The 24,926-nt window shown below is 49.1% G+C and overlaps 1 protein-coding gene across 3 annotated transcripts in view; it reads right to left on the reverse strand.

Moving 5' to 3' along the window:
• ASTN1 (astrotactin 1) overlaps positions 1 to 24,926 on the reverse strand; it is a 180,341-nt gene that overhangs the window by 51,158 nt on the left and 104,257 nt on the right. For all 3 annotated transcript variants that reach the window (XM_084636682.1, XM_084636683.1, XM_084636684.1), the window contains exon 9: positions 1,349 to 1,423. In XM_084636682.1, coding sequence (XP_084492808.1) covers positions 1,349 to 1,423 — 75 coding nt within the window. The remainder of the gene's footprint in view (positions 1 to 1,348; positions 1,424 to 24,926) is intronic.

A 24,926-nucleotide genomic window follows, 5' to 3' on the forward strand; every position in this document is an offset into this window, starting at 1 on the left:
AATAAAAGCCAGACTCCAGCAGGCAGGAGAATCCCACTAGCCAAGAGCAGCCCGCGTGTACCAGCAGAGCACGGAGAATGCTGTAATCCCGGTCCCAGCCCCACACAGGGTGACGCAGGGTGGGGAGAGGTGACGCAGCACTGCGAGCAGGAACATTCCTCCCCGATGCCCACGGTGGAAACAAACTGTTGCACTCCATGCGTGCTCCCAGGTGCTTTACAAATTTCTATATTATTATTCCCTTCTCGCCAATGGGGAAACCGAGGCACACTGCAGGTAAGTGATTTGCCACGGTCACAGAGTGAGTCCGTGGCTGAGTTGGAAAATAGAACCCAAGTCTCTCAACACCCAGCCGTCAGAAATGCTGCCACTTCCAAGTGCTCCGGACCTCGGTTTTCCACCTCACCCAGTGCAAGAAGCTAGGCATCCCCTGCCTTCTTTGCCTCTTCCCCCTTCCTGTTTTCCCTCTCCCACCCCCAGAAGCACTCACCGATTCATTAACTCGTTAATGCCTCCAGAAGGGGCTGGGGGGGGGAGGGGGAGAGAAATGAGGCTCTCTCTGAGACCGTGCAGCGCCTAAAGGCCTGGTCTGTATTAGGACACAAGCTGAGGTCTTCACCCAGCCCTCAGGCCAAATCCTGAGGCATTAGTGAGGCTCTGCTCAACTTCTGTCAGAGATTTGCCTGAGTAAAGTCTAAACCAGGTAACGGCCTCAAGGTCTGGCCCTTAGTATGCTATAAATGGAGAGTGCCCTGGTTCACAGTGGACATGACGCGTTCCCATAGAGAGCGCCACGTCACACCTCCTGTGGGCAGAGAGGGGAAACCGGGACAAGAGCGGGGAAAATGGGAGATTGCGGGGACAGGAGAGAACACCGGTGCAACCACACAGCAGGGAAGCAGGAGGGAGAATGTACCAGAGCTGCTACCATGCAAAGGGGAGCATGGACAGGACAGCAAATGTGGTGGAGAATTGCACAGGAGCAGCCATGCAGCTTCACGCGCGCACACGCCCCCATGAGCACAGACACCCAGGATCAAAGCCTAGCTGCCTTCACAGCCAGTGGATATAGTAATAACTCGCTTCTTCCATTGAGTTAGTGCTTGTACTGAAAGAGACCCATCAACCGGTTACCCCAAGCCACCGCTCAACCCAGACGTGGCCAATCAGATCCCTCTGACGCCCACAAGAGACGTCCCGTGACCCATGGGAACTAGGGAGTGTATTTATTGACGGATGTTTGAGGCCCATTGTTCTGTTTGTGCCCACAGGGCACGGGGAGGGGCTGGCTGGTTGGCGGCAGGGAGGTAAGGTAACTGGGGATGCTGGCAGGGCAGCCAAGCCTTACCTAAAGATCTTATCCGAAGGCTGCTCTCCCAGCACCAAGTCAAATCCACGCTGGAATATTGTATATGGCCAAGGTCTGGAAGGAGAAAAGAAAATAATATTGTGTACTAATTTGTACAGCACCATGCGTACCAGATTCGGGGCCTGGGTCTGATCTCACATACACCCGTGAATATCAGAAGTGACCCCACTGGTGATTCACACCAGGTTTATGCTGGTGTGAGACCAGAGTTACTCTGGCTACACATCCAGGGATTGCTTCACCACTCAGTGGAATGCAGTTGTTTCTAGAGTTGCTGTTTAGCAGTGCACAGTAACACTAGGCAACAATTTAGGACAGGAAGCAGGGCCAGTGCTAGACTTGCTACAGGGCAGAAACCAAGGAGTAGGCCCCCGCCCCGCTGAAGCCCCAGCCACCTGGCATCCCTGTGCTCCCCACCCCCAAACGTTCCTCTGCGCTCCTTTGGGGGGCGTGCCCCCCAGATTGAAAACCTCTGCTTCCGTGTGATTTATTTCCACTTTTAGCAATTAAATGACTAAGACTCGCGTTACATTTCCCCAGAGTGACACTGTAGAGATGATGTAACTTAGCTTCACGGGGGCCCCGTGGTGTGGGGCCCTGCACAATTGCCCCGCTTGTCACCCCCCAACACCAGCCCTGACAGGAAGTGAAGAAGACTAGCTCAGTTCATTGAATCTGAAGGAGGAATTCAGTGAGGCAGGAGGTAATGATCTAAACAGGACCTGGACCAGGACAATGAAGCCAACACTTCCAATGGCGTCCGGAGATTTCTTGAATCCCTGCCCTCTGTCGCACTGCCCCCTACCACCGTCCTGGGACATTGGTTTGGCACCAACACTCTGCGAGGGTCCACCTGCTGCATCAGCAATACGGCGTCCTGCGGGACTCTGGGTTTCCTTTGGCTATGTCCCATCCCAGTGCTGATCCTGTTCTGATTTTGCATGCAGCGCTGAGCGGGCAAACCCCTGCCCCTGCCTGGAGCCCTGCTGACTTTGTCTAATTACCTTAGCTGCCCTCTTCTTCTTGAATGTAGCGAGCACATACGTAAGCTTTAGCACCATGTAGCTAACTCCTGAAGAAACTTACCTCATTATATCCCCCTCGTAGTGTCTCCTCTGATGTAACACGTGGTCGCCCCCCAGAGGGGAGAAAGCACGTAAACAATGGAGGAAGCTGCTCCTGTTAGAGTATACGTGGCTTTAACGGAATCTCCCACTCAGTTTGTCATACGTGCCGCATCTCCACTGTGCAGCTTGTTTTCCCAGAGGCTGCAGACATCTAGGAAAGCTTTGGGGAAAATGGAGCTGTATCCCGCCTGTTTTTAGAGAGCCTGGAGGAGTACCCTTGCAATTCAAACCCCTGGCAGGAGAGGACTCCGAAAGCAGTGATGGAGGGCAGGTCATGGGAGCCACGCTGAATACACATCTCAAAGAACCACAGTTACTGTAGTATAAGGAACCATTCTTCTTCCATTATGTGTCAGTGGGGATCCCACTGTGGACAACAGTCAAGCAGCATCACACCTGGATGGTGGGACTGAGGAGTACCAGCTGCATTGGTCAAACAGTGATGGGGATACTGGTCTCCCAAACCTGACTTCTGACATAGTTCTTAACTCCAAGATACAGCACTGGACAGAAGTCAGTGGGTTACTCTATGTCGTCACCCTGCAGATTTCTGACATCAGCACATCCCCAAAGTAGACGACAGATATAGAGCTCTAGTGGAGTGAGACTTGGTGTTCAGAGGGAGAGCCACATCAGACAGCTGGTAACACACTGAGAAGCAATGGACCACACAGTGTAATATCCTCGGCGAATGGATGATCTCTAGAATACCTGGCTATGGCTACAAACAGATGGGGAGATAGCTTGAACAGTTTGGTCATGTCAATGTAATAAAGCAAAGCCCTGGACACATCCAGCGTGTATAATTTCTTTTCTCCTAGAACCAGCTGTGGTTTCAGGAAAAAGACAGGCTGGCTTATCAATTGGTTCAGATGAAATTCTGCATTTACCTTAAGAATGGACTTCAGGTGAGGTCACCGTACCATCTTGCTCATAGGGAATGTCATAGGGGGCATTCAGCTTATAAGAATGGCCAGTGACCAGTGCCAGATGCTTCAGAGGGAAAGAACAGAACAGGGCAATTTCGAGTGATCCACCCCGTTGTTCAGTACCAGCTTTTGGCAGGTGGAGATTTAGGGACTCCCAGGGCAGTTGCGTCCATGACCATCCTGGCTAATAGCCATTGATGGACCCATCCTCCTTGAATTTATCTAATTCTTTTTTAATCCAGTTATAATCTTGGCCTTCACAACATCCCCTGGCACCAAGTTCCACAGGCTGACTCAGCGTTGTGTGAAGAAGTGTTACCTTTTGTTTGCTGTAAACCTGCTGCCTATTAATTTCATTGGGTGACCTCTGGTTCTTGTGTTATGTGAAGAGATAAATAACACTTCCCTGTTCGCTTTCTTCACACTGTTCATGATTTTACAGACCTTGACCATATCCCCCCCCCCCTTAGTGGTCTCTTTTCCAAGCTGAACAGTCCCAGTCTTGGACAGCTCAGTGGACTTTAATAAAGCTGAACACAAAGCCAACATGTTTTAAGCACAGTAAGTAATTGGGGATCTTCAATATCATGGCTTAAACCAGGTTCAGACCACGCCAGGTGGCCCATATCAAGAACCTCTTCCATTTAGAGGAATGCATCCTCCTGGTAGACATTTGCCTGCTGTGAACCAGGATTTCCTGGACCTGTAAGGAGCAGTTCCTATCCATGGTACTGAACCAGCCAAGAGCAGTGCTTTCAGGTGCTGCAACTCCAGGTTTGGATGGAGCATCGGGCTGTAGTGCTGTGAGATCAGATGGAGGTGGCTGGGAGCTGGAGTGGAGGCTGAACCGACATCCGTAACAGGTTTGTCAGACAGAACTGCCTCAGCCAGCATAAGGCTACAAGACTGATGATGGCCCTGTCTCCAGATCTTGACAATCACCACTGGAAGGAACAGAAAGGCATACAGCAGACCTCTGCTCCACTGTAAGGGAAGGAATCCAATAACAATCCTGGGTTCTGTCCTGCCCTGGAGCAAAAGATCTTAGATTTGGTGCTGTCCTTGATGGCAAACAACTCTATTGGAGACGGGGTGGGGCGGGGGTCCACAATGGCAGGATATCAGTCCTATCACAAATCTGTGCAAGGGTTGGTCTGCTCAGGAAATCTGCCAGATTGTCGCTGACTCCTGGTGAAGGGCCATCAGAGTTATCCCATTCTGATCGTACCAGAATTTGACAGCCTCCATGCAGAGGGGCAAGGAGTCTGGGCTCCCTTGTTTGCAAATGCAGTGCATGGCTGTCATGTTGGCTGTGATACTTTGCACTATCAAGTTCCAGATGACAGGCAGGAATGCCACACAGGTAGTATGACGGCTTTGAGCTCCAGGACATTCATACCTATCTCCCTGTCGTCTAGGGACTAGGCCCCTTGTGTCTGTAGATGGTCCAAATGAGCTCCCCAGCCTGTCCTTGACACATCCGTGATCAGGGTCTTTGTTGAAGCAAGGACTGAGCAGGACACCCTCTCCACGCTTCTGTGAGATCCAAACGCCAACCCAGCTCTGCAAGGACACACAAGGCACTGAAACCTTCTTGTCTATTCATCGTCTTGCTGGGGGAGCAAACCGACCTGAGCCAGAGTTGGAGGGACAGCAAAGTCTGGCAAATGACACCACATGTGTGAATGCCAATATGTGGCCTAATGCTGCAAGTCCGTACTGTCGTACACACTTGTACATCACACCTGCTCCACTCCTATGCCCTTGCATGAAAACCTGGAGCATGCAGGACACCAAGAGACAGAGCTATTCAAACATATCTGATCGCCCACGCATCAGGTGCGTGCACACCTCAAATGGGATCCATGCAGATGCATACTCGAAAGAGAACACCCGTGAAAATATGTTGCCATCCATCATAGTTGGAGAGACACTGTCGGGTCAAAAACCCGAACAGTCCCATGCAATAGTGAGCTGAGTTGACAGTGGCATCAGTATCAAGGGATTTCATAGTTTACAGCTGTGGAATGACTGCACCTGGAATACTGAATCCATTTCTGGGCAGGAAGATATTGACGAGCTGGAGGGAATTCAGAGAACAGCAGGAAAAAATAATAAGGGACGGGAGGGACTGGTTAGGACGAACGATTAAAGAGGAGTTAGACAGGTGTAGCTTGAGGGAAAACATGATAGCAGCACACAGATTGAGAGCAGGGTGTAACACAAGCATGGAGCAGAAGCAGCTAAAAGGACACAAAAAGGGAAAATCCAGGCTGAATATAAAGAAATAGGCTCTTTTAGACTCTGAAATAGTCTCCTGAGGGAAGTAGCAGAAGAACTCTTGTTTGGGGTATTAAAAGTGGCTTGATCAAAAATGTGCCACAAAAAGCATTCTGGCCTTGGCAGAAGGATGAGCTCAATCTCCAACTTGTTTGGTAAAGTATGTGGCTTGAAGGTCAAATGCTCAGGGTGGTGACGCGTCACTAATGACACATGGCACCGCCACCAGCACCAAGGACAAGATAGAGTCACACTGGCCAACCCACTGCTCCCAGACCTGCAGAACACTATGGATGGTGGATGGTTTCCAGGATCACCAACCTGAACAGAGGGAACACGGTCAACTCCTGTTGTAGGGTGCTCCATGGACGCCCACCTATCTTCTCCACTCTCCCACAAAATAAACCCAGCCTCCGGAACACTTGTCTTGCCAGCACTGAAGAGAATCAGCTGCATGGTTGTGACCACTTCTGGTGGTAGATTTTTCCATGGTGGTATATCTGCCCTTTAGATGCTGGTAGAAGAAGCTGGAGTTGACTTCAATGACCTTTTGAGAGATACCACAGTGGCCACTCGCCTTGCCCACCCCCTGGAGAACACCATCCAGTGAGAGAGGTGAACTCAGACCTCGAGAGAGATATTGATGACTGAATATTTTCCAATTGGTGCTAAATTATTGCTATGCAGAAGACAATCCTAGCAATTCTCTCTGCAGGTAATTACAGCTCTATTACACAAGCACCTTAATTTCTAATCTGAAGTTATTTTAGCAACAAAAAAATTTCTGATTGCAGGTTTGTACATCTGTCTAGTTTCTCTACCAGGATTCAATATGATTTTTGTCAAGTCAGCGAGAACTGGAGGATGCCATTCATCCCACAGATTGGACTGGCTCAAGTAAAGCAACCTTTAGAACTAAACATGTACATTCTTGCATGTCTCATAGACACCTTGAATACACTGCCATCTATAAGCCTTTCAATACTCCTGCAGATGGGCTTTATTCTTGTCTCTCGGGAGTGCGTCAGATGGCGAACAAAAGGGGAGACAGTATTGTTCCATACAGACACAGGCAGGGAAATTATAAGAATGGCTTTTTTTCCCCTGCTCCGTGAATTTAGTGCGGGTGAAAGGTGCCGGATCGACAGCCTTGGAGCCTGGACTCCTCTCTTTAGCCACAGACCAGGATCAGACTGGTCAGCTGCTCTGCAGACTTCCCCATGCTGCACAGCCAATGGACCCTGATGATGAGGAGGTCTGGAAGGCTTAGTTTATCATCAGTAAATGCTGGTAAATGTCTATTTCACAGTGTCCCTCTTCCTCTCCTCCTTGTAGGGAAGAACTGATGACTTCCTCTTCCCTTGATAGCCTGGAGGTTCTCTTCGATTTCTTTGGACTGGTTTGGGGCTGCTCCCAGGACAACGGGGGCTGCAGCAAGAATTTCCGCTGTGTCTCGGACCGCAAACTGGACTCCTCCAAAACTTGTCTTGTCTGCTGTATTTGACAAGAAATGTATGGGAGAGCAGCTAAGAGCTTCCCATAATGCCTTGAGAGGAAACCAACACATCACTTTTCAGAAGGTTCTGAATAAGCAGGCAAAGAGGCTGCATTACAGCTTTACTGTAGCTCTCCACACACACAAACCAACAAAAAAATTCCCATCGATAATAAGAAAAATTTACAGATAGGAAAATGCTGCTGGAGAACTTATTAGAGTTTGATTTAAGGATATTTATTTTGTATATTTTGATATGTGATGCCGACAACTTGTGTTTTAATGGTTATAAAGCTTTCACTTCTTGAATCTCAACATCATCTCTCCTTAAATAACTATGGTCTGACATGCCCTTTACTTTCTGGCAACTGAGAAAATTGAAATGCATGCAAAAAAGGAAAATGCACAAGACGCATGGGGGTTTACGCAACTGTGAAAAAAATTTACAATTAATGTAAACTGAAAAAAGTGCTGAAAATAAACCAATGTTATCCATCAAAATTATTTTTTAAAGAAATAGAATTTTGCCAAGCCTAACTATGGTCAACTCAAGAAGTACAAAGGTAATTCACTGTCCAGTGGCTCACTGAGTATTTCAGTGCAGAATTTCCCAACCAAGATTGAATACCGTGATTGTTCATGTGACGCTGGTAAATATTTTTCTAATGCTCATTGTCCAAATAAGCAATTGCCGGAGTTTCCAGAGGTATCCCATGGGATGGTGAACGGGGTCCACATAGCTGCAACTGGGAGGGAAGGAGAAGGTCCAAGTGATTCTTCTTCACCATTAAGAAGGGGCCAACCCTGCAAAAAAAAGTTTGAGCACCCCCCAGTACAGTTAATAGCTTTAAATAACTAGGCGGGCTGGGATTTTTGAAGGAGCCTATGGGGTGAGTGCTCAACTCCCACAGAATTTTAGTGGATTATGGGCATCATACCCCCATAGGCTCCTGTGAAAATGCCAACCCTAGCAAATACATTAATCAACAAACCGTCCTTATTCTTGATTGCTCTTAGCCTTCCAAGCAGCTCGTGCTGTCTCACTTGGCAACACGCCCATAAGCTCCATGCTCCCACAGACTGCGAGGGCTGCCAAGTGACATTCTACCCGCCAACATGGCATTTTATACAAGGGAGGGTCAGGGGAAGGCAAGGGCCAAGCTGGGGGCCAGATCCTCAGCCATGCCAGCGTTCGGCACTGCTGAGATCAACGGAGCTTCTCCCAGAAGAGCCCACGGCACAATGGAGTGCCAGCTGGGCATCCTGCTCCATTACATCACTTGTAAAGCTCCTGGTGATTCAGTGGGGCAGGATCAGGGGGGTTGTTTACATGTGTTGCCGTCCCTGCTCCTGCACTTGTCTCTAGTGCAGCTGTGATGCGTTATACAGGACGATGCTCTTGAGTACCAAGAGGAGGAGTCCAGATCGGGTAGTGCCTGCTCTGGGCTGCTTGCACAGCAGCGCATCTCTCCAAGAAGGCTGCTGCTGGACACAGGAGAGCATCAAGTGGTGGCACTGTGGCCTGGCAGAAGGCTTGGGAGGTGCTGCAGGGAAAATGCCAACTTTGGGACACGAGGGGTAGAGGGAGGTGGACAGAAAAGCCTGGCTTGGGTACTTAGCAGCAGCTGGAGGGGCACCCCACAGGTTCTAAAGCCATGTCCTCTTCAGTGCTGCCTGGACCATGCTGCACGGTGTTCAATAAGGCTCCTTCCTGGCTGGGTTTTGTTTTTCTTTTGGCTTCAGAAATAAGTAATTGAGGCAACTTCATCTCTCCATGCATCTCTCACCATTTCAGTCATTGTCTTTTTCCCCCTGTTGTTCTGCTGCTTTGTTTTGTTCCCGCTTTCTCTTCCCTTTAGCGTCTCGCTCTTTCCCTCTTTCATGATCGCTGCCGGCTCCTCGCTGCTCTATTTTTGTTGCTCTTGGCAAGTGTTTCAGTTGCACAGTCTTTAGAGCTCACAAAAGAAATGAGGGCTGATCAGAAACAGCTCAGTGTTTGATCAAACTGGATTAATTGTGCTCAAAATGACCTCATCTTTCGCTATCAATCACGCCGTTCGGGTGTGAACCTGAAAGTGAGGGCTGCCACGAAGCAGACAAAGTATGCCAGCAACTGGGCAAGCTGCTGCTTCAAAGCTCTGCCAGTGCACCTCAATTCTGCTCATCAGCACTCCCTGCAAATCCAGTCTCGACTGCCATTCACGCCTAGGTACAGAGACAATGGCTCAAAAACAGGGCTTGGTGGGAACCTCCCAAACCGATTGCACCTGCAAAAAAAATCCTGGGTCTCCACCCCCACGCAATGCCTGGTGCCGTAACCTATTGTCCCATCTCAATGTACATTTTCTATGCTCGGTTGTTCCAAGGAACCATTTTTATCTGCAGTAACCTTTGCCTTTTATTCTTTACATCCCTGGCTTCTTCTCTCTCCTACCAGCCCACGTGTCCGGATGGGGCGAAGGGGTTACAGCATGGCCAGGGGAGTGAGTTCAAGGAACATGCTAGTGATAATGAAGAGTCTATTGTAGCCACCTGCAGGGAACCTGGAGGGAAGACTACGGAGGAGGCACCAGGCAGTCAGTCTGTTTGCGGGTGGCTAGGAATATTGAGTTGCAGTTGGATAAGCTCTGTGTTAAGTTCTGCAAATAGCTGGTTTAATAAAGAGCCTGGTCAGTTTACTCAGAATGGAGTCCTCTCAGGCTGTCACCCAGCAAGTGGCACAAGAGCTGAACTGTGTACGTACCTCCCAACATTTCAAGTGCTAGCATGGGACACCACACCACTGAGGTTTGACCCATCCACTCCTCCGCAAACGGAGACAAAGGGCCACCTGGGCCAAACCTGAGTGGCGCTGCAACCCTGAGAGCCATGTCACAACGCCACTGGGTCTGGGGGGTCCATTAAATGGGAGGCATGAGTCCCCTTTGCTCCCCCCAGGGGCTCTGACTGTGGGAAATGTTCCACTACAGAACAGGGGGGTTGGTGCGGTCAAAGCAGGACAGTGCCGTGAACCCCAGGACTGTTGGGAGGTGTGCATGTATACACCTACCTCCCCTTAATTTTCCAATCTGAAGCTTAACACAATGAGTAGTCCAAGTACAAACTATCTCCCCATCGCTCTGTTCGGGCTGAAAAGGAAGGCACCCTGTGGGAACCTTCTGAGAGTCATCCACAAAATACACCTTATTTAACCCCCCCAAGATGAAGAAAAGATTTGGGGTCTGCTCTCTAGCCTGGAGTAGAAATAGCAGCTCTTCTTTTCCTCCCTGTTTATAAGATGGGTGCCCCATGCAGCAGAAGAGGCTCCTGCCAAAACTCACATTTCAGAAGCTGCCTTGAGGTTTTGGCACAAATTCCCCTGCTGATATGGGAGCACACGTGGTGAATTACCATGAGTTAAAAAAAAAGCAGAACCTCGATTTCATAAAAACGTGTCCCGCAATGTCAAAATTTCAATATTTCACGCAAAATAAAAGCATCCGACAGTTTTGAATCCAAAAATGTCTGAGGGGAAATAAAAAAAATCTGTTTGATTCAAACTGTCAACATCAGCCCAGAGGACGACGGACAAGAGCGGCCATTTTGAGTTGATTTCTCAGCGTGTCAGCGGAAGGTGCATTGTCCTGGGTTAGGCACATTTAATGAAATGTAAACGTAACACCCCCCCACCCGAATCCACACCAAACCAAGAAAAAATACCCCCCAACACATAGTGGAAGTGCTGAGGGGAAAGGAGGACAACATGAAGGAGATGGTGATGGGCGGGAAAATGGCTGCTCCTCCTCAGCAGGCTGGGGTAGCAGAGAGCAAGAGCATTTTGTTGTGGTTATGGGGACGTCGGATTTGGCTTCCTGCAGTCACTGTGAGGGAAACAGGGAGACTCGCAGAGCAGGGCTCAGGAGCCCTGTACAGCTACCTGTGGAGCAGGCACCTGGAGGTGCCGGAGTGTGCGAGGGTCCCGAGGAGCCACCAGCCCTCTCCCCTGTGCCATGCATATTGAAAAGTCAGGCCGAGAAGCTGCAGTGGCAGAAACCCCAGCCCCAAATCCCTGTTTCCACCTGACCCCAAAGAGCTGACGAGCTACACCAACAATCCATTTTCTCGGCTAAGTTAAAATGAGGGTCGGAGAGAAGACAGTGACTCGCCAATTCAAACTCATCCTGGTGTGATGTCCCACCCACTGAAATGCAATCCAAGGGACTCCACATGGGCCTGACCCAACATCCACTGAAGTTAACAGAGTCTTTCCATTGGCCCGTGAGCTCTGAGTGCTGTACCCTGGGCCAAAGATAACAGGTAAGAAGGACCCAGCACCCCAAGTGCTGAAGCCCCCTCCGTGGCCCAGAGCTCACATCACCAGCCAGTGGGTGGGCAGGCAGGAATGCAGCGTGCTGTGATTTCGGGAGTAATGGCTACACCTCAGCTAGCACCAGGAAGGGAGAGGAAAGGGCGACATGAGCAAACATTTGGAAGACCAGCTTCAAGTGGGGTTCAATAGATCCAGCAATTTCCCACCGGCCCGCTGGTGCTCACAGCTCCAATTAGATCAGCCTTTGTATTCCTTCTAAGGCCTCTGCCTCTCCCGTGCTGTTTCTACTTGGGCCAACCTTTTACTATCTGTGGCCTGGCTTTTTGCTTCACTTCTTTTTCTCCATCCATCCCCCTGCTATCCTTCCCAGCCAGCTCTTTATTAAAAATGCTAACGCAGACACTTTCTCCCTGGGATGCCTGTGATCTGAAAGGAGAATTGGAGGGAGGGGAGGAATGGAAGGGCATAGAGAGGAGGAGGCAGCCGGGCGGTTTGGTGCACAACGGATCTGAAAGTCAGAGAGCTTTTCATCTGGCTGTCCTTCAATCTCACAAAGCCGAGGCGCGCAGCGGGGGATGGAAAGAGGCAGATTTAAAAAAAAAAAAAAGAATTTTAGCAGGGAAAGCGCTGCCCTTGTAACTGAGGGATGCCTGCGTCCCCAGCCCCTCTTCCGTTTGCAGCCTTGCCAGGGCTTCGCTTGGTTTGGAAGTTGTGTGTTGGGATGTGGGAGGAAGAGAGGGGGCGGCAATGTGGAAGGACGAAAGGAAGGAGGAAGAGGACAGGGAAAAGAAGGGGGAAGGGGAGGAATAACGGGGGAGGAAGCAGGGAGGGGCACGCGTGCATCTTGCTATGCACCTTAAGTTATTGAAACTGAGCACTGGGAATGCTGCAGAGCCTCAGGAGGGCGCGGAAGGGAGGGTGCAGGTATTGGGGCCAGGGAGTTGAAAAGGAGGGGCTGATTCTGGGAAGTCTGTGGCTTTTCTACAACCTCGTGGCTTCCTGCCTCTCCAATCCCCACTTGGCTCAGGTCTGTCCTTAGCCAGCATCCCCTCCCAAGCCCCATCCACATCACCCAAGGGAATTATGCATCCAGGGAACAGGAGTCTCCCAGAGGCGACGCTCAGGCAGCTCAGGGTGTTCCTGGCAGGACAGAGACGGGAAACGGCTTCACTAGCTAACTGCCTCCCCCTACCGAACAGCTGCGCCAGTCCCTCACGCTCACACCTCTGTGGCTGTTGTTTCGCTGCTCTGGAAGTGGATCTAGCTGCTGTCCTGGCTCCCAGGGCCAGCCTGTGATAAATGAGATCTGCACACACACATCTGCAGAGAGAGCCTGGGCTAGCTCAGGCACAGCATCAGCCCCCACATGCCAGCGGGGCCCTCCCCAAAAGAGGACAGGATTGCTGGGCCAGGCATTAGATGCTTCCTCTTGAAGAATAATGGATGCGACTCCTCTGGCCACTCCTGCAACCCCCAGCAGTGCAATCCCTCCAGCGCCTAGTGCGCTTCCTCTCCAGAACAACAGGGGAGGCCAGGCAAGGCTCAGCAAACTGCAGTACAAACTCAGAGATGCCTCCCTTTTCTGCTTCTGCAGCCAGTGCCATGTATTATGCCTGCCAGCCTCACCCAGCGCTGGTGCAGACGTTGTGTGCTATGCCTCCTGGCCAGGTACTGAAAGCACAAGCTGTGCCCATCTGCTTTACACAGCTCATACACCAATGACACTTGCCCGCCTCCCCAGGACTGGTTGCTGACATCTGCAGCACCGGTCTGTCTTGCCCAAACACCACAGTCCTCCTTGCCCACCTGCCTTGCTTAGCATTGACAAACAACACTCCTGGTCCTGGGAAAGTTACTCTCCAGTAATTCTGTTTGTTGTAGCCCTCTCTCCTTCCGTCCTGCACAGCCACAACAATTACAGCCAGCTGTGTGGCTCAGCCTACGAGAGCACAGAGGAGAACTCTCTCTCAATCAAGTCTAGTATACAGGTGCCAATCCACCCATTCCCTTTCCAATCAGAGATTTCCAGAGCAAAGTAACAGATATTAAGATTAGAGGGGAAGAGTCCAAGCAGCACTCCTTGAGGAGAAAGAGACAGATGCAGAATGGGAGAGGAGAGGACAATGACTAACAGAATTATCAGTCTGTCACTTTTCCTTCTCGTTCATCCCTCTTCTCCTGTGCTACCTAGCAATAGACATTACAGACCATGGCTGTCACAAGCAATGAGCCAGCCTTATTTTAATCACAGTGCTTGGAGCACCCAGCAGTCAACAAGTGTCAGCAGACAAGGACAGAGCCAACTGGTAGCATCATGTGAAAATGTGAGATGACCAGGTAGCCCCTTGCAGAAAGAGACGCTGCCATGCCACCAACAGGATACCAATTAATAATTTTGGATGTAACCAGGTTAACAGGCAAAAGTCCTCAATCCACTGTGGTTTTGATGACCTTCTGTCCCCGTTGCAGCCTTCAGAACAAAGGCACTGTTGACTTTTCTAAAGCTACCAATGGGGAGAGACACAAAGTGGCAGAACTTGCTTGACGGCCAGAGAGAGAGACTTTCTCAGTGGAAGGAAGACAGAGTGAGAACCCACGACATCACAACTCAACCTAGGCAAAGCAATATGTTACAAATTCATTCCTGGAATAAACTCAGGGAGAGCTGAGGAACTGGCCTGTCTTAAAAAAGACAAACATAATTGTAGGTTAGGAGAGAGAATCTGTGAATTGAGGTTCCTCTACATTAGAGAAGGGGGAGAGGGAAATAATTCCCTGCCCTGATCCCACAAGAATGCAAGTGTTCCCAGAGTGCCGGGCTCAAAGGCTCATGAGCCAGAACAGGGGAGCTTTTCTGATTGGTTGAAGGCAAACCATTCCATAGGTTAGTCCACTTACTAACAAATCACCAGAACAACATACGGGTGCAAGACGCCGCCACCTGCCAGAGACCAGAGTAACTTGCCAAATTAAGCTACATGTGTGGAAGCCTCACTTTGCACTGGTGGAGTGTCTCTACATTAGTGAAGTGACGCTGGTACAAATTTATTAGAACACAGACTAACCCAAAGCCATTCAGGTATTTCAAATCTACTTCGATCCATGCACGGATGCCACTGGGGAAAAAGTACAGAACCCAACTGTCAGGTGAGACCATTGACCATTATGTTGCAGACCTACATAATAAACAGGAAGGTGTGTGAATATGAACAGTTAATAGATGGGCTAATTAGACCCAGATTTATTTGTGGTAGACCTTAGAACTAAATTGAACCAAAGTTATTGCATGAAGATGACTTGACTTGCAAGGAGCAGGACTAATGAAAACTGTGCTTTCCAAATGAAAGTGTTGACACACAGTGGAAGAACTGAAGTGCATCTAATTGAAAATGCATATCAAGATGTAAAGACAGAGTGCAAGGATAAACAAACAGCAGAAACCAGATGTGTGCTTAGGTTGAAGAACAAGGTGCAAAAGCAGATGATCAGAATGGTTGTGCAGTTTACAGTATCTGCTCAACATGATGAAAGAGATATTCTTTAAAAGAACTTGATCGTGTTAAGGAGATTGGGGCAGCATTAATGGTATACACCTCACATTGATACGGATCCTAGTGTGGCACCAAAAATGCATGCTACACTTAATAACCCATTGCCACTGAGCAATAAAGTTCAAAGCTGAACTTCATTAGATGGAAAAATTAGATGAGACTATAGACAAACTTACTGAGTCATCACAATAAAAAAAAATCAAACCAATTAGACATATATAAATCCAAAAGATTCGACTAGGGTCCAGACGCAAGCACTGCCCTATGAGAATGACGGAGGAGGTCAAATCTAGATTTCAAAATGCAAGATTATTTTCAGTTTGGGATATAAGATAAGGGATCTAGCAAGCCCCATTGAGTACAGAAAGTTCAAAATTCTGTATCTTTAACATCCCTTTTGGTAGCTATGTACCAAAGCACTGTGGTCCCAGATCTGTGAGGATCTGTATGGAGTGGAAGCAATTGTTGATGATCAGCTGATTTGGGGCGAAAGTGAGCAACAGCACAATGATAGCCTGTATTTCTGCAGAGCACATAAAAGAAAAGCACTTAATCTGAAAAGCAACGAATGCCAGATCAGGTTGAATGAGATTAGGCCAGATATTCAGTGACAAAGGAGTTCCATTGAACCCAAGAAAAGTGGAGGCAGTTGTACAAATGGACAGACCCAAAAATGAGTCCCTGCTGAGAGATTTCAGGGGCATGTTAACTCAGCAAATTCATCCCCAAATTGTCACATGTAGTTGTGAGAGGAGCACTTATTGATTATCTGTATTGTGATAGCACCAAGGAGTCCCAGTCGCAGACACCACGCTGCTATGCACTGTACAGATACAGAACAAAAAGCCGGTCCTTGCCTCCAAGAACTTGTCACACAAGTAAGGCTGCTTGAAGACAATACAGTAGCAATGGCAGGATTTGCTAGAGAAAAATTTTGGGGGAATTACTTTTTAAATGGAAGCTCCTATATGTCAGGCTAACAAGACCCGGAGATCTCAGTCAACACAAGTTCACGTGTTGGGGGCTGTCTTTCTGAAAGATGATCCCATAGTAGAACATGCCGCCAAAAACACAACAAAGCCATGCTCAGCTTGAAAAAAAAAAATGCTGAGGGTTGTGAGTTGTTTCACGTTTATAAGCAGCATTGGATGAGGTAGAAACTGGCCAGAAAGCACTCCAAGTCTTATTGCAAGAACTACTGAGCAAGGCAGCACCTAGACTTCTGAAACGATCATGAAACTGCAAAAGTACCTATTAAACGTGAAGCACAGACTTGTAACTTTTTAGAAAGGACATGCTTTCAAGAGGCCCTATAACTATGAAAGCCAGGAGCTGCAGGAAGAAGAGTTTGAACTAAATACCATGCAACTACCAACATCCAAATAAAATTTGATGAGTTCAAGGAATAAACACAAAATGACACCAGTCTTACAACAGCTTGAGAGAGTAATTCTAGATGGATGGCTGATGGAAAAAGCCCTGATACTTCCAAGCATACATCTTATTGGGACTTAGAGATGAGTGGAGGGATTTTCAGATTCACCTAACTGATTTAGGGGTACAAATCCCATTGAAAGACAAAGAGAAATTTTGGGATTCTGCACAAAGGGTACAATGCCATAATACCACACAGTATGATGTTGGAAATGCTAAGCATAATCTACCGTGCCCTTTGAGGTATTGAGAGGCGTAAGAACTGAGCCCAAGAGGTCCTATTCTGGCCAGGCATGAATGCTGCCACTGAAGGGATCCAAGTGTGAAATCTGCAAGATATGCAAGCAGCAGAATGCAAATGAACCACTGAAGCCAGATGAGATTCCTGATGGCCATGGGGCTAGGGATGGTACAGATCTATGTGAATTAAACAGGATAGAGTCCCTCTCACTAGCAGACTACTCGTCTTTTTTAAAAAATTGAGCTGTTGCATAGCACATCGAGTAGGCATATAACACCACCTTGTAAAGTGCAGTTTGCTCACCATGGGATTCCCGGAGCACCCATGGGAAAAAATATAGTGGGTGCTCAGCATCCACTTATGGGCCCCCCTTTTCCTCCCCCCGAGTGCCTCCTTGCCTTCCCCCCCCAGCACCCAGCGCCTTCTGGCCACCTAGAATTAGCTGTTCAGCGGTGTGCAGGAGGCGCTGGGGTGGAGGGAAAGAAGCGGGGCAGGAAGTGGCAGAGCAGGACGACGTCAGAGGGGACTTCCCCCAGATGCCAGAGATTAGAAGGGGCAGGACCAGCCCCTTCCCACTGCTGGGACACTGCTCTGCAGCGTGGCAGGCTGGCGGCTGCCTGAGAGAGCCTGGCTGGGGAGGCGGCTTCCGCTCCCTGCCCGGGCTCAGGTGCCAGGGACCAGGGTCGAGTGAGTCAGAGACCCCCTCCCTCCATAGCATGTTTCCAGCTCGCTCAGCTGTGGTCCCTGACAGCTGAGCCCAGACCAGGAGGGTCCGGCGTTAGAAGCAGCTCCTTCCCGCTCTCCGCCCAGGCTCCCTCCCACCAGGGAGAGCGGCAGAATGTGCCAAGGGGGCCAGGTGCAGCAGGAGGACAGAGGAGCGGGTAAAGCACGGTGGCCCTAGGCTGATTGGGGGTTGGCCAAGGGGGACACGTGACCTCCCCTTTTGATCATTCCTCCCCTCCCCCAGTATGGGGAGGCACCAGTTGACTATGGGGCGCCTTCGGGGGAAGGGGCAGAATGGGGCAGGAAGAGGCAGAGTGGGGGCGGGAAGAGGCGGGGCTGGGGTGAGTCTTGGGGGAAGGGGATGGAGTGGTGGCGGGGCTTGAGACGGTGCGGGGGTCAAGCACCCTGTGGAAATCAAGAAGTTGGTGCCTATTTTCAGATAGATTCGCTATGCATAACAGACCACTCAGCAATTCTCTTTGATGCGTTAGTTCAAGCACACCATGTCAAACCATTCGCATGTATGGGGTAGACGACAGTGAAAACAGCAAAACACTTGGCAAATAAAAAAAACCTTGGGAATTCAAAGCATCTACAGTTAGCACTGTTGCAACACTCCTCACAATACTTCATTAGTATCACCCGTTCAGAGAGTGACGGACAGAAGGCTCTTCTGGGTGTTCCAGGGAGATGGAGCTAAATCTCAGGAACAACTTTTAGTCCCCGATGAGAGGGGCTGATTCTGAGCACATTTCAGTTCAGTGCCTCAGAGACAAAAGTCTGGTAGGGAGGATGAAATTTGCCTGCTGGCTCTCAGTAGAATTCTCTCCTCTCCAAGAACAGAGTTCCGAACTGGCTTTGGGGTCTCTACAGCAGTGGATTTTTCCTTTCTACCCTTCCTCTTCCCCCCATCATCCATATTTTTATCCAGTTACCAGATTTCTTCATCTTTTCTTTCCTCTTATGTACAGCAGCGGTTAAGGCAAGAAGAGGTTAGTGAAATGACAGAAGTAGAATTGAGAATGGGGGCTTGAGGTTGCAGTCCTACTTCCAGGCCAGAAGACAAAAGAAAAAGAAAAAGCAAATGGATGTTTTATACACACGCCTGGCACATGCCCTGATGGACTGATCATTTGGCTCTTCGCTTCTGATCAGTGGAGCCATCACATGGTTGGTCATTGGTGTTGCTGGACAGATTGTGAGAAGAAAGTTGGATGGCAATGGACTTTTACCAACCTGGTACAGAATCTTGCTAAGTCCCACACCTCATATATAAGTCACTGGACATACTGGCATGGAGGACGTCTACCACCAATGCCTAAGTGTTTTTTAATGGCTCGCATGCTGAGGCTGGGTGTATGGGAGAGCTCAGGAGTTTTGACAGATGTGTTAAGGATGAAATTTTAAGAATGGGTCCTTGCCAGAAGGTTGTCTCCTTGGTATGAGTGGATGGGAAGCTGACACCTTGAGTAATTACGGTGCCTCACCTGGAAGAGTGGCTGATCATGTGCTGCATTTGTACCACTAGATCTCAGCACAATCTAAACCAGGGTCACATACCCAGCAAAGAACAAGCTCCCGCTTAGGACGGTCTGGAGTGAATCCTTTCCTATTCTCCACGTTAAACACCGCATCTCTATTTAGCCACACTCCCGCCCCCGTGCTCCTGCAGCTGCTCTGCTTTCTGTTTAATTGCTAAATTGGTTTTAAAATGAAAGAATCAGAGACGAGTTTGGAGATAGCTTCTGCAACCCTCTCCCTGGGCCCCAGTTCAAAGGAATCTCTGCTCAGGGCCAGGGAAGAGAACAGCAGACTTAATACGCTCTCTCTGCAATCCTCTGGTGCGGAACGGCACAGCAGGGGTTGCTGGGAAACGAAGTCTTTGATGATCTTCTCTTCCCGCTGTGAAGACTAATGACTTTAAAGAAGGCACCCTGCCAAGGATGGGGCTTCCATGGAAAATCTTACAGCAGTGTAATTAGACAAGAGGAGGAAAGTTTTGCTAACTTACCAAAAAGAAAACAGAACGCCCCTCCCCTAAAAAAACCTCAACTACCCTTCTAGGGAAAAAATTATTAAAGACGGTCTGCAGCAGAGCTGCCAAGGAGAAATTCCTGTGAGTCTGGAGCAGCCAGCGTTTCCGAGCTTTGTGCTCTGCATTTCCAACAGCTGGGTACAATGTCCCAGTGCAATGTCCTTGCAGACAGGACACTGGACTCAGGAAACCAGGCTTCTCTTCCTGGCTCTGCCACTACCCTGCTGCATGACCTTGGGTAAGTCACTTCACCTCTTTGTGCTTCTGTTTCCCCTCCCACCCTTTGTCCACTTGGTCTAGTTTGGAAGGTCTGCCAGGCAGGACTATCTCTAATTATGTGTCTGCACCATGTCTACCACAACAGGGCTACTGGATCATAAGTAATTAATAATGTCATGAAAAGTTCTCAGTCCCTCCTCTTTACGCTGCCCCATCCTTAAAATGATGGATGTTAAATTCAGGACCAATTAAGGGGGATTACAAAGTCTGCCTGGGAATTTACTGCTGCCCTCAGAAGAAGGGCGTAGAAGCAAACACTGGTAACATATTAAGAAGAGCGGGCAAAATGTTATGACTAATTATGTTTGTGGGTATTGCATGCACACACTCAGTTAAGGGCAATCAGCTTTCATGCCTCGTTACTGCTTCTCCTACCCTTGGTGGACATAGAGAACCATTGATCACTGGTGTCTTTATAACAACTTTTTTCATATTTGAAGATTTATCATGCCCCCCTTCACCCATCTCTTCTCTACACTAAACATGCCCAATTCCTTCCGCATTGCCTAACAAGGCATCATGTTTTCTAAACTTCTTCTCAGATTAGAGATTTAGAACGCATTGTTCTGGGTGCAGAGCCGAGCTATTGGACGGATATCCGCACTTGCATTTCCAGAGAAGAGAAGGGACCCTTGAATTCTGGGAAGAGGAGTGACTCCCCCAGCCCTTGTCTCACCCAAAGGGAAGCACGATGTTCAGTGCCCTTGTCCCACCATGTTCCCCTTTTTTACCCCCTCCCTTTCTTTGAGGCCCTCTGGAGGGCCCTATGGAATTCCCTCTGGGGCCTGTCAGAACTGCAGTGCTCCTATATAAGCAGGATGAGTGTCTTGAGGAGATCCTGGCTCCTTTCTGACCCACACACAGCACTATCAGTCTTTAAGCCAACCCAGGGATGGAGGGGAACAGAGAACCACACTAAAAACTGAACCCTGTCTCTCACTTAAAGAGGTGTCTCATCAGCACATGAGCGCCTGGCATAGGATCTGGATTATGCACCTGGGAACAAAGATAACTTGAGTCAAACAAGGTGGGAACTGGGCCAAACTTTGGAAATGGAAAATTGTAACCTAGCTGGAGATGGTTAGATTCAAGCTTCTTCGTACCCAAAATGAGCCAGTAACATTCAGCCCCTTGCCACCCAACCTGCGGTAATTCAGTTTGCCTCAGGCTCTTTCAAACGGAAACCAAGCCAGTTTGCTTTGGTTCTGACTCCATCATATTCAAATTGCTTGGTTCTAGATTTGTTTGGGTTCTCTGACGAGAACGCTGGGATTCCTGCCTGGCTCTGAGCTCCAGGATCCTTTCACCTGGGCCCCACGCAACTGGCCCGTTCGTCACCTGCAGCACCTCTGTGAGAATAAAAAGCAGCAGCATGATGGGAAGAGGGAAGGGAAATCCCAGCCAGACAGTTCCAGGAGGAGGGGATGTGAAGGTAACAGTGTCTTACTGGGACAGTGACAAGCCACAGCGAGGAAGCGGGAGAAGGGGGGCTAATGGGAGGATAATCACATTTGCGGGCAGAACGACAATGACCAGGTCTGAGCGCAATCCGCAGGAGGAGAGGTGGGGAAGGGATAACAGAACAGATAGCGTCTTTGGCAGACCCTGCCCAGAGTCTTTGTGAGCAGCTACAGAACCCTGAGGACCTGTCCACAGCTCCAAGGGAGGCGGATAAGTAGGCGCAATGAGGTGGAAGTGAGCCAAGAGAAATGCACAGTGAAACCTAGCCAGCTGGTAATGACAGGTGGAGCATTTCATCCCCGCTACATTGCTAATCTGAATCCCATCCAGCTCAGTAACGGTCCAAAGTCGCTGTCCTCAAAGGGCTGCTTGGTGGTCCACACGGGATTAGATTGGTGGCCCTAGCCCAGTTCCCCAGTCTGTGGGTCACAAACGTCATGGCTGCAATGGACAGTATCAGGCCTCCTCACTGGCAGCCCCCTTGGAGCAGCACAAAGCAGGAAGTCTCAAGAGGCGGCTGGAGAGCAGAACTCAGTGGCAGGTAGCAGTGGGATTCCTGCCTGACAGGACATCCAGTGCCGGGTATGTCATTACAGGGAGGCTGTAAGGGATGCAGTGTCCCCTCATCACTGTCAGCCTGACCAGGCTCCCAGCCCTGAGCAAAAAGAACCTGCTCCTCAGGTCTCCTGGCACTTCTCCACAGCCTGCAGCTGTCTCCTGTCTGTCTCTCTCAGCAGCACCCAGCTCTGACCAGCAGACTTGGCCCTACCCCACATCCCAGTGAGCCAGAACATGGATCAAGAAATCCCTAAGCAGGAAAAGTGACAAGACAGATGAGAGGGGAAGGCATCTCCAGGTGTGAGGGGAATGGAGGGCAGAGAGGGACCTCAACTGGAGAAAGGTGTAAGGAGACACCTCCTGAAGACGTAAGCCTCATCTGGAGTACTGTGTCCAGTTTTGGGCCCCACACTTCAAGAAGGATGTGGATAAATTGGAGAGAGTCCAGCGAAGGGCAACAAAAATGATTAGGGGACTGGAACACATGAGTTATGAGGAGAGGCTGAGGGAGCTGGGATTGTTTAGCCTGCAGAAGAGAAGAATGAGGGGGGATTTGATAGCTGCTTTCAACTACCTGAAAGGGGGTTCCAAAGAGGATGGCTCTAGACTGTTCTCAATGGTAGCAGATGACAGAACGAGGAGTAATGGTCTCAAGTTGCAGTGGGGAAGGTTTAGATTGGATATTAGGAAAAACTTTTTCACTAAGAGGGTGGTGAAACACTGGAATGCGTTACCTAGGGAGGTGGTAGAATCTCCTTCCTTAGAGGTTTTTACAGTCAGGCTTGACAAAGCCCTGGCTGGGATGATTTAACTGGGAATTGGTCCTGCTTTGAGCAGGGGGTTGGACTAGATGACCTTCAGGGGTCCCTTCCAACCCTGATATTCTATGATTCTAAGTTGTAAGTCACCGTGCCACCGGCGCAAGGCTCTGGGCAGCCGGGCAGCGCACTTGCAGAGCCGCGGCCTGACCTGGTGCTCTGGGCGGCGCAGCTGTAGCACCGCCAGCCACCGATGCTCCAGGCAGCGCAGCAAGGGGGCAAGGGTGGTTAGCTAGAGGACAGGGGAGTTCGGGGGTGTGGTAAGGGGTGTGGATAGGGGTCGGGGCGGTCAGAGGGTGGAGAACAGGGGGTTGGATGGGGCAGGGGTCCCGAGGGGGAGCCAGTCAGGAATGGGGGTGGGGTTGGATGGGGCAGCAGGGGGCAGCCAGGGATGGGGGGGTCCGGGGGCAAGAAGCCGGGGGATCGGATAGGAGGCAGGGGCTGGGCCAGGCCTGGCTGTTTGGGGAGACACAGCTTCCCCTAACCATACAATTTTGGAAACCCGATGTGGCCCTCAGGCCAAAAAGTTTGCCCGCCACGGACCTAAACCATCTCTGAGAGGTGTTTGTCTAACCTGCTCTTAAAAATCTCCAATGATGGACATTCCACAACCTACCTAGGCAATTTATTCCATGCTTAGCCATCCTGACAGTTAGGAAATTTTCCTAATGTCCAACTGCCCTTGCTGCAATTTAAGCCCATTGCGTCTTGTCCTATCCTCAGAGGTTAAGGAGAACAATTTTTCTCCTTCCTACTTGTAACAACCTTTTGAAAACTGTTATGTCCCTCCTCAGTCATCTCGTCTCTAGACTAAAGAAACCCAGTTTTTTCAGTCTTTCCTCATAGGTCATGTTTTCTAGACCTTTAATCATTTTTGTTGCTCTTCTTTGTACTTTCTCCAATTTGTCCACATCTTTCCTGAAATGTGGCAACCAGACCTAGACACAATACTCCAGTTTACACCTAATCAGCGCAGAGCAGAGTGAAAGAATTACTTCTTGCTTACAACCTTCCTGCTAATACATCCCAGAATGATGTTAGCATTTTTTTTGCAGCAGTGTTACACTGTTGACTCATATTTAACTTGTGATCCACTATGACCCCCAGATCCCTTTCTGCAGCACTCCTTTCCAGGCAGTCATTTCCCACTTTTGTATGTGTGCAACTGATCGTTCCTTCCTAAATGGAGTATTTTTGCATTTGTCCTTATTGAATTTCATCCTATTTTCCTCAGATCATTTCTCTAGTTTGTCCAGATCATTTTGAATTTTAATCCTATTCTCCAAAGTACTTGCAACCCCTCCCAGCTTGGTATCATTAGCAAACTTTATAAGTGTACTCTCTATGCCATTATCTAAATCACTGATGAAGATATTGAACAGAACTGGACCCAGAACTGACCCCACTTGATATGCCTTTCCAGCTTGACTGTGAACCCTTGATAACCACTCTCTGAGAATGGTTTTCCAACCAGTTATGCACCCACCTCATAGTAGCTCCATCTAGGTCGTATTTCCCTAGTTTGTTTATGAGAAGGTCATGTGAGACAGTACCAAAAGCCTTGCTCAAGTTAAGATATATCATATCTACCACTTCCCCCCCATCCACAAAGCTTTTTACCCTGTCAAAGAAAGCTATTAGGTTGGTTTGACACAATTTCTTCTTGCCAAATCCATGTTGACTGTTATTTATCAACCTATTCTCTTTTTGGTGTTTGCAAATTGACTGCTTAAGTATTTGCGCCATCTTTCTGGGTACTGACGTTAAACTGACTGGTCTGTAATTCCCTGGATTGTCCTTAATCCCCTTGTTATAGCTTGGCACTATATTTGCCCTTTTCCACTCCTCTGGAATCTCTCCTGTCTTCCTTGACTTTTCTAAAATCATCACTGATGGCTCAGGTAAGAACATAAGAACGGCCATACTGAGTCAAACCAAAGTCTAGCCTAGTAACCTGTCTTCCGACAGTGGCCAATGCCAGGTGCCCCAAAGAGAATGAACAGAACAGGTAATCATCAAGTGATCTATCCCCTGTTGCCCATTCCCAGCTTCTGGCAAACAGAGGCTAGGGACACCATCCCTACCCATCCTGGCTAATAGCCATTGATGAGATATCTCCTCAGTCAGCTGCTTGAGTATTCTAGGATGTATTTCATCAGGCCCAGGTGACTTAACCTATCTCTATGCAGAATCCATCAAGCATTCTGGGCCCCACACAAAGCCATGTAATTATCTCCCCATGCTGGAGCATTTCAGAATAGCTTGAAAACGGGAAGGCATCAGCTTCTGAAGGTTTGTGCCTTTATTTATGCAAATA

This window comes from Lepidochelys olivacea, assembly GCF_965140295.1.
Source record: "Lepidochelys olivacea isolate rLepOli2 genome assembly, chromosome: 8".
Taxonomy (NCBI): domain Eukaryota; kingdom Metazoa; phylum Chordata; order Testudines; family Cheloniidae; genus Lepidochelys; species Lepidochelys olivacea.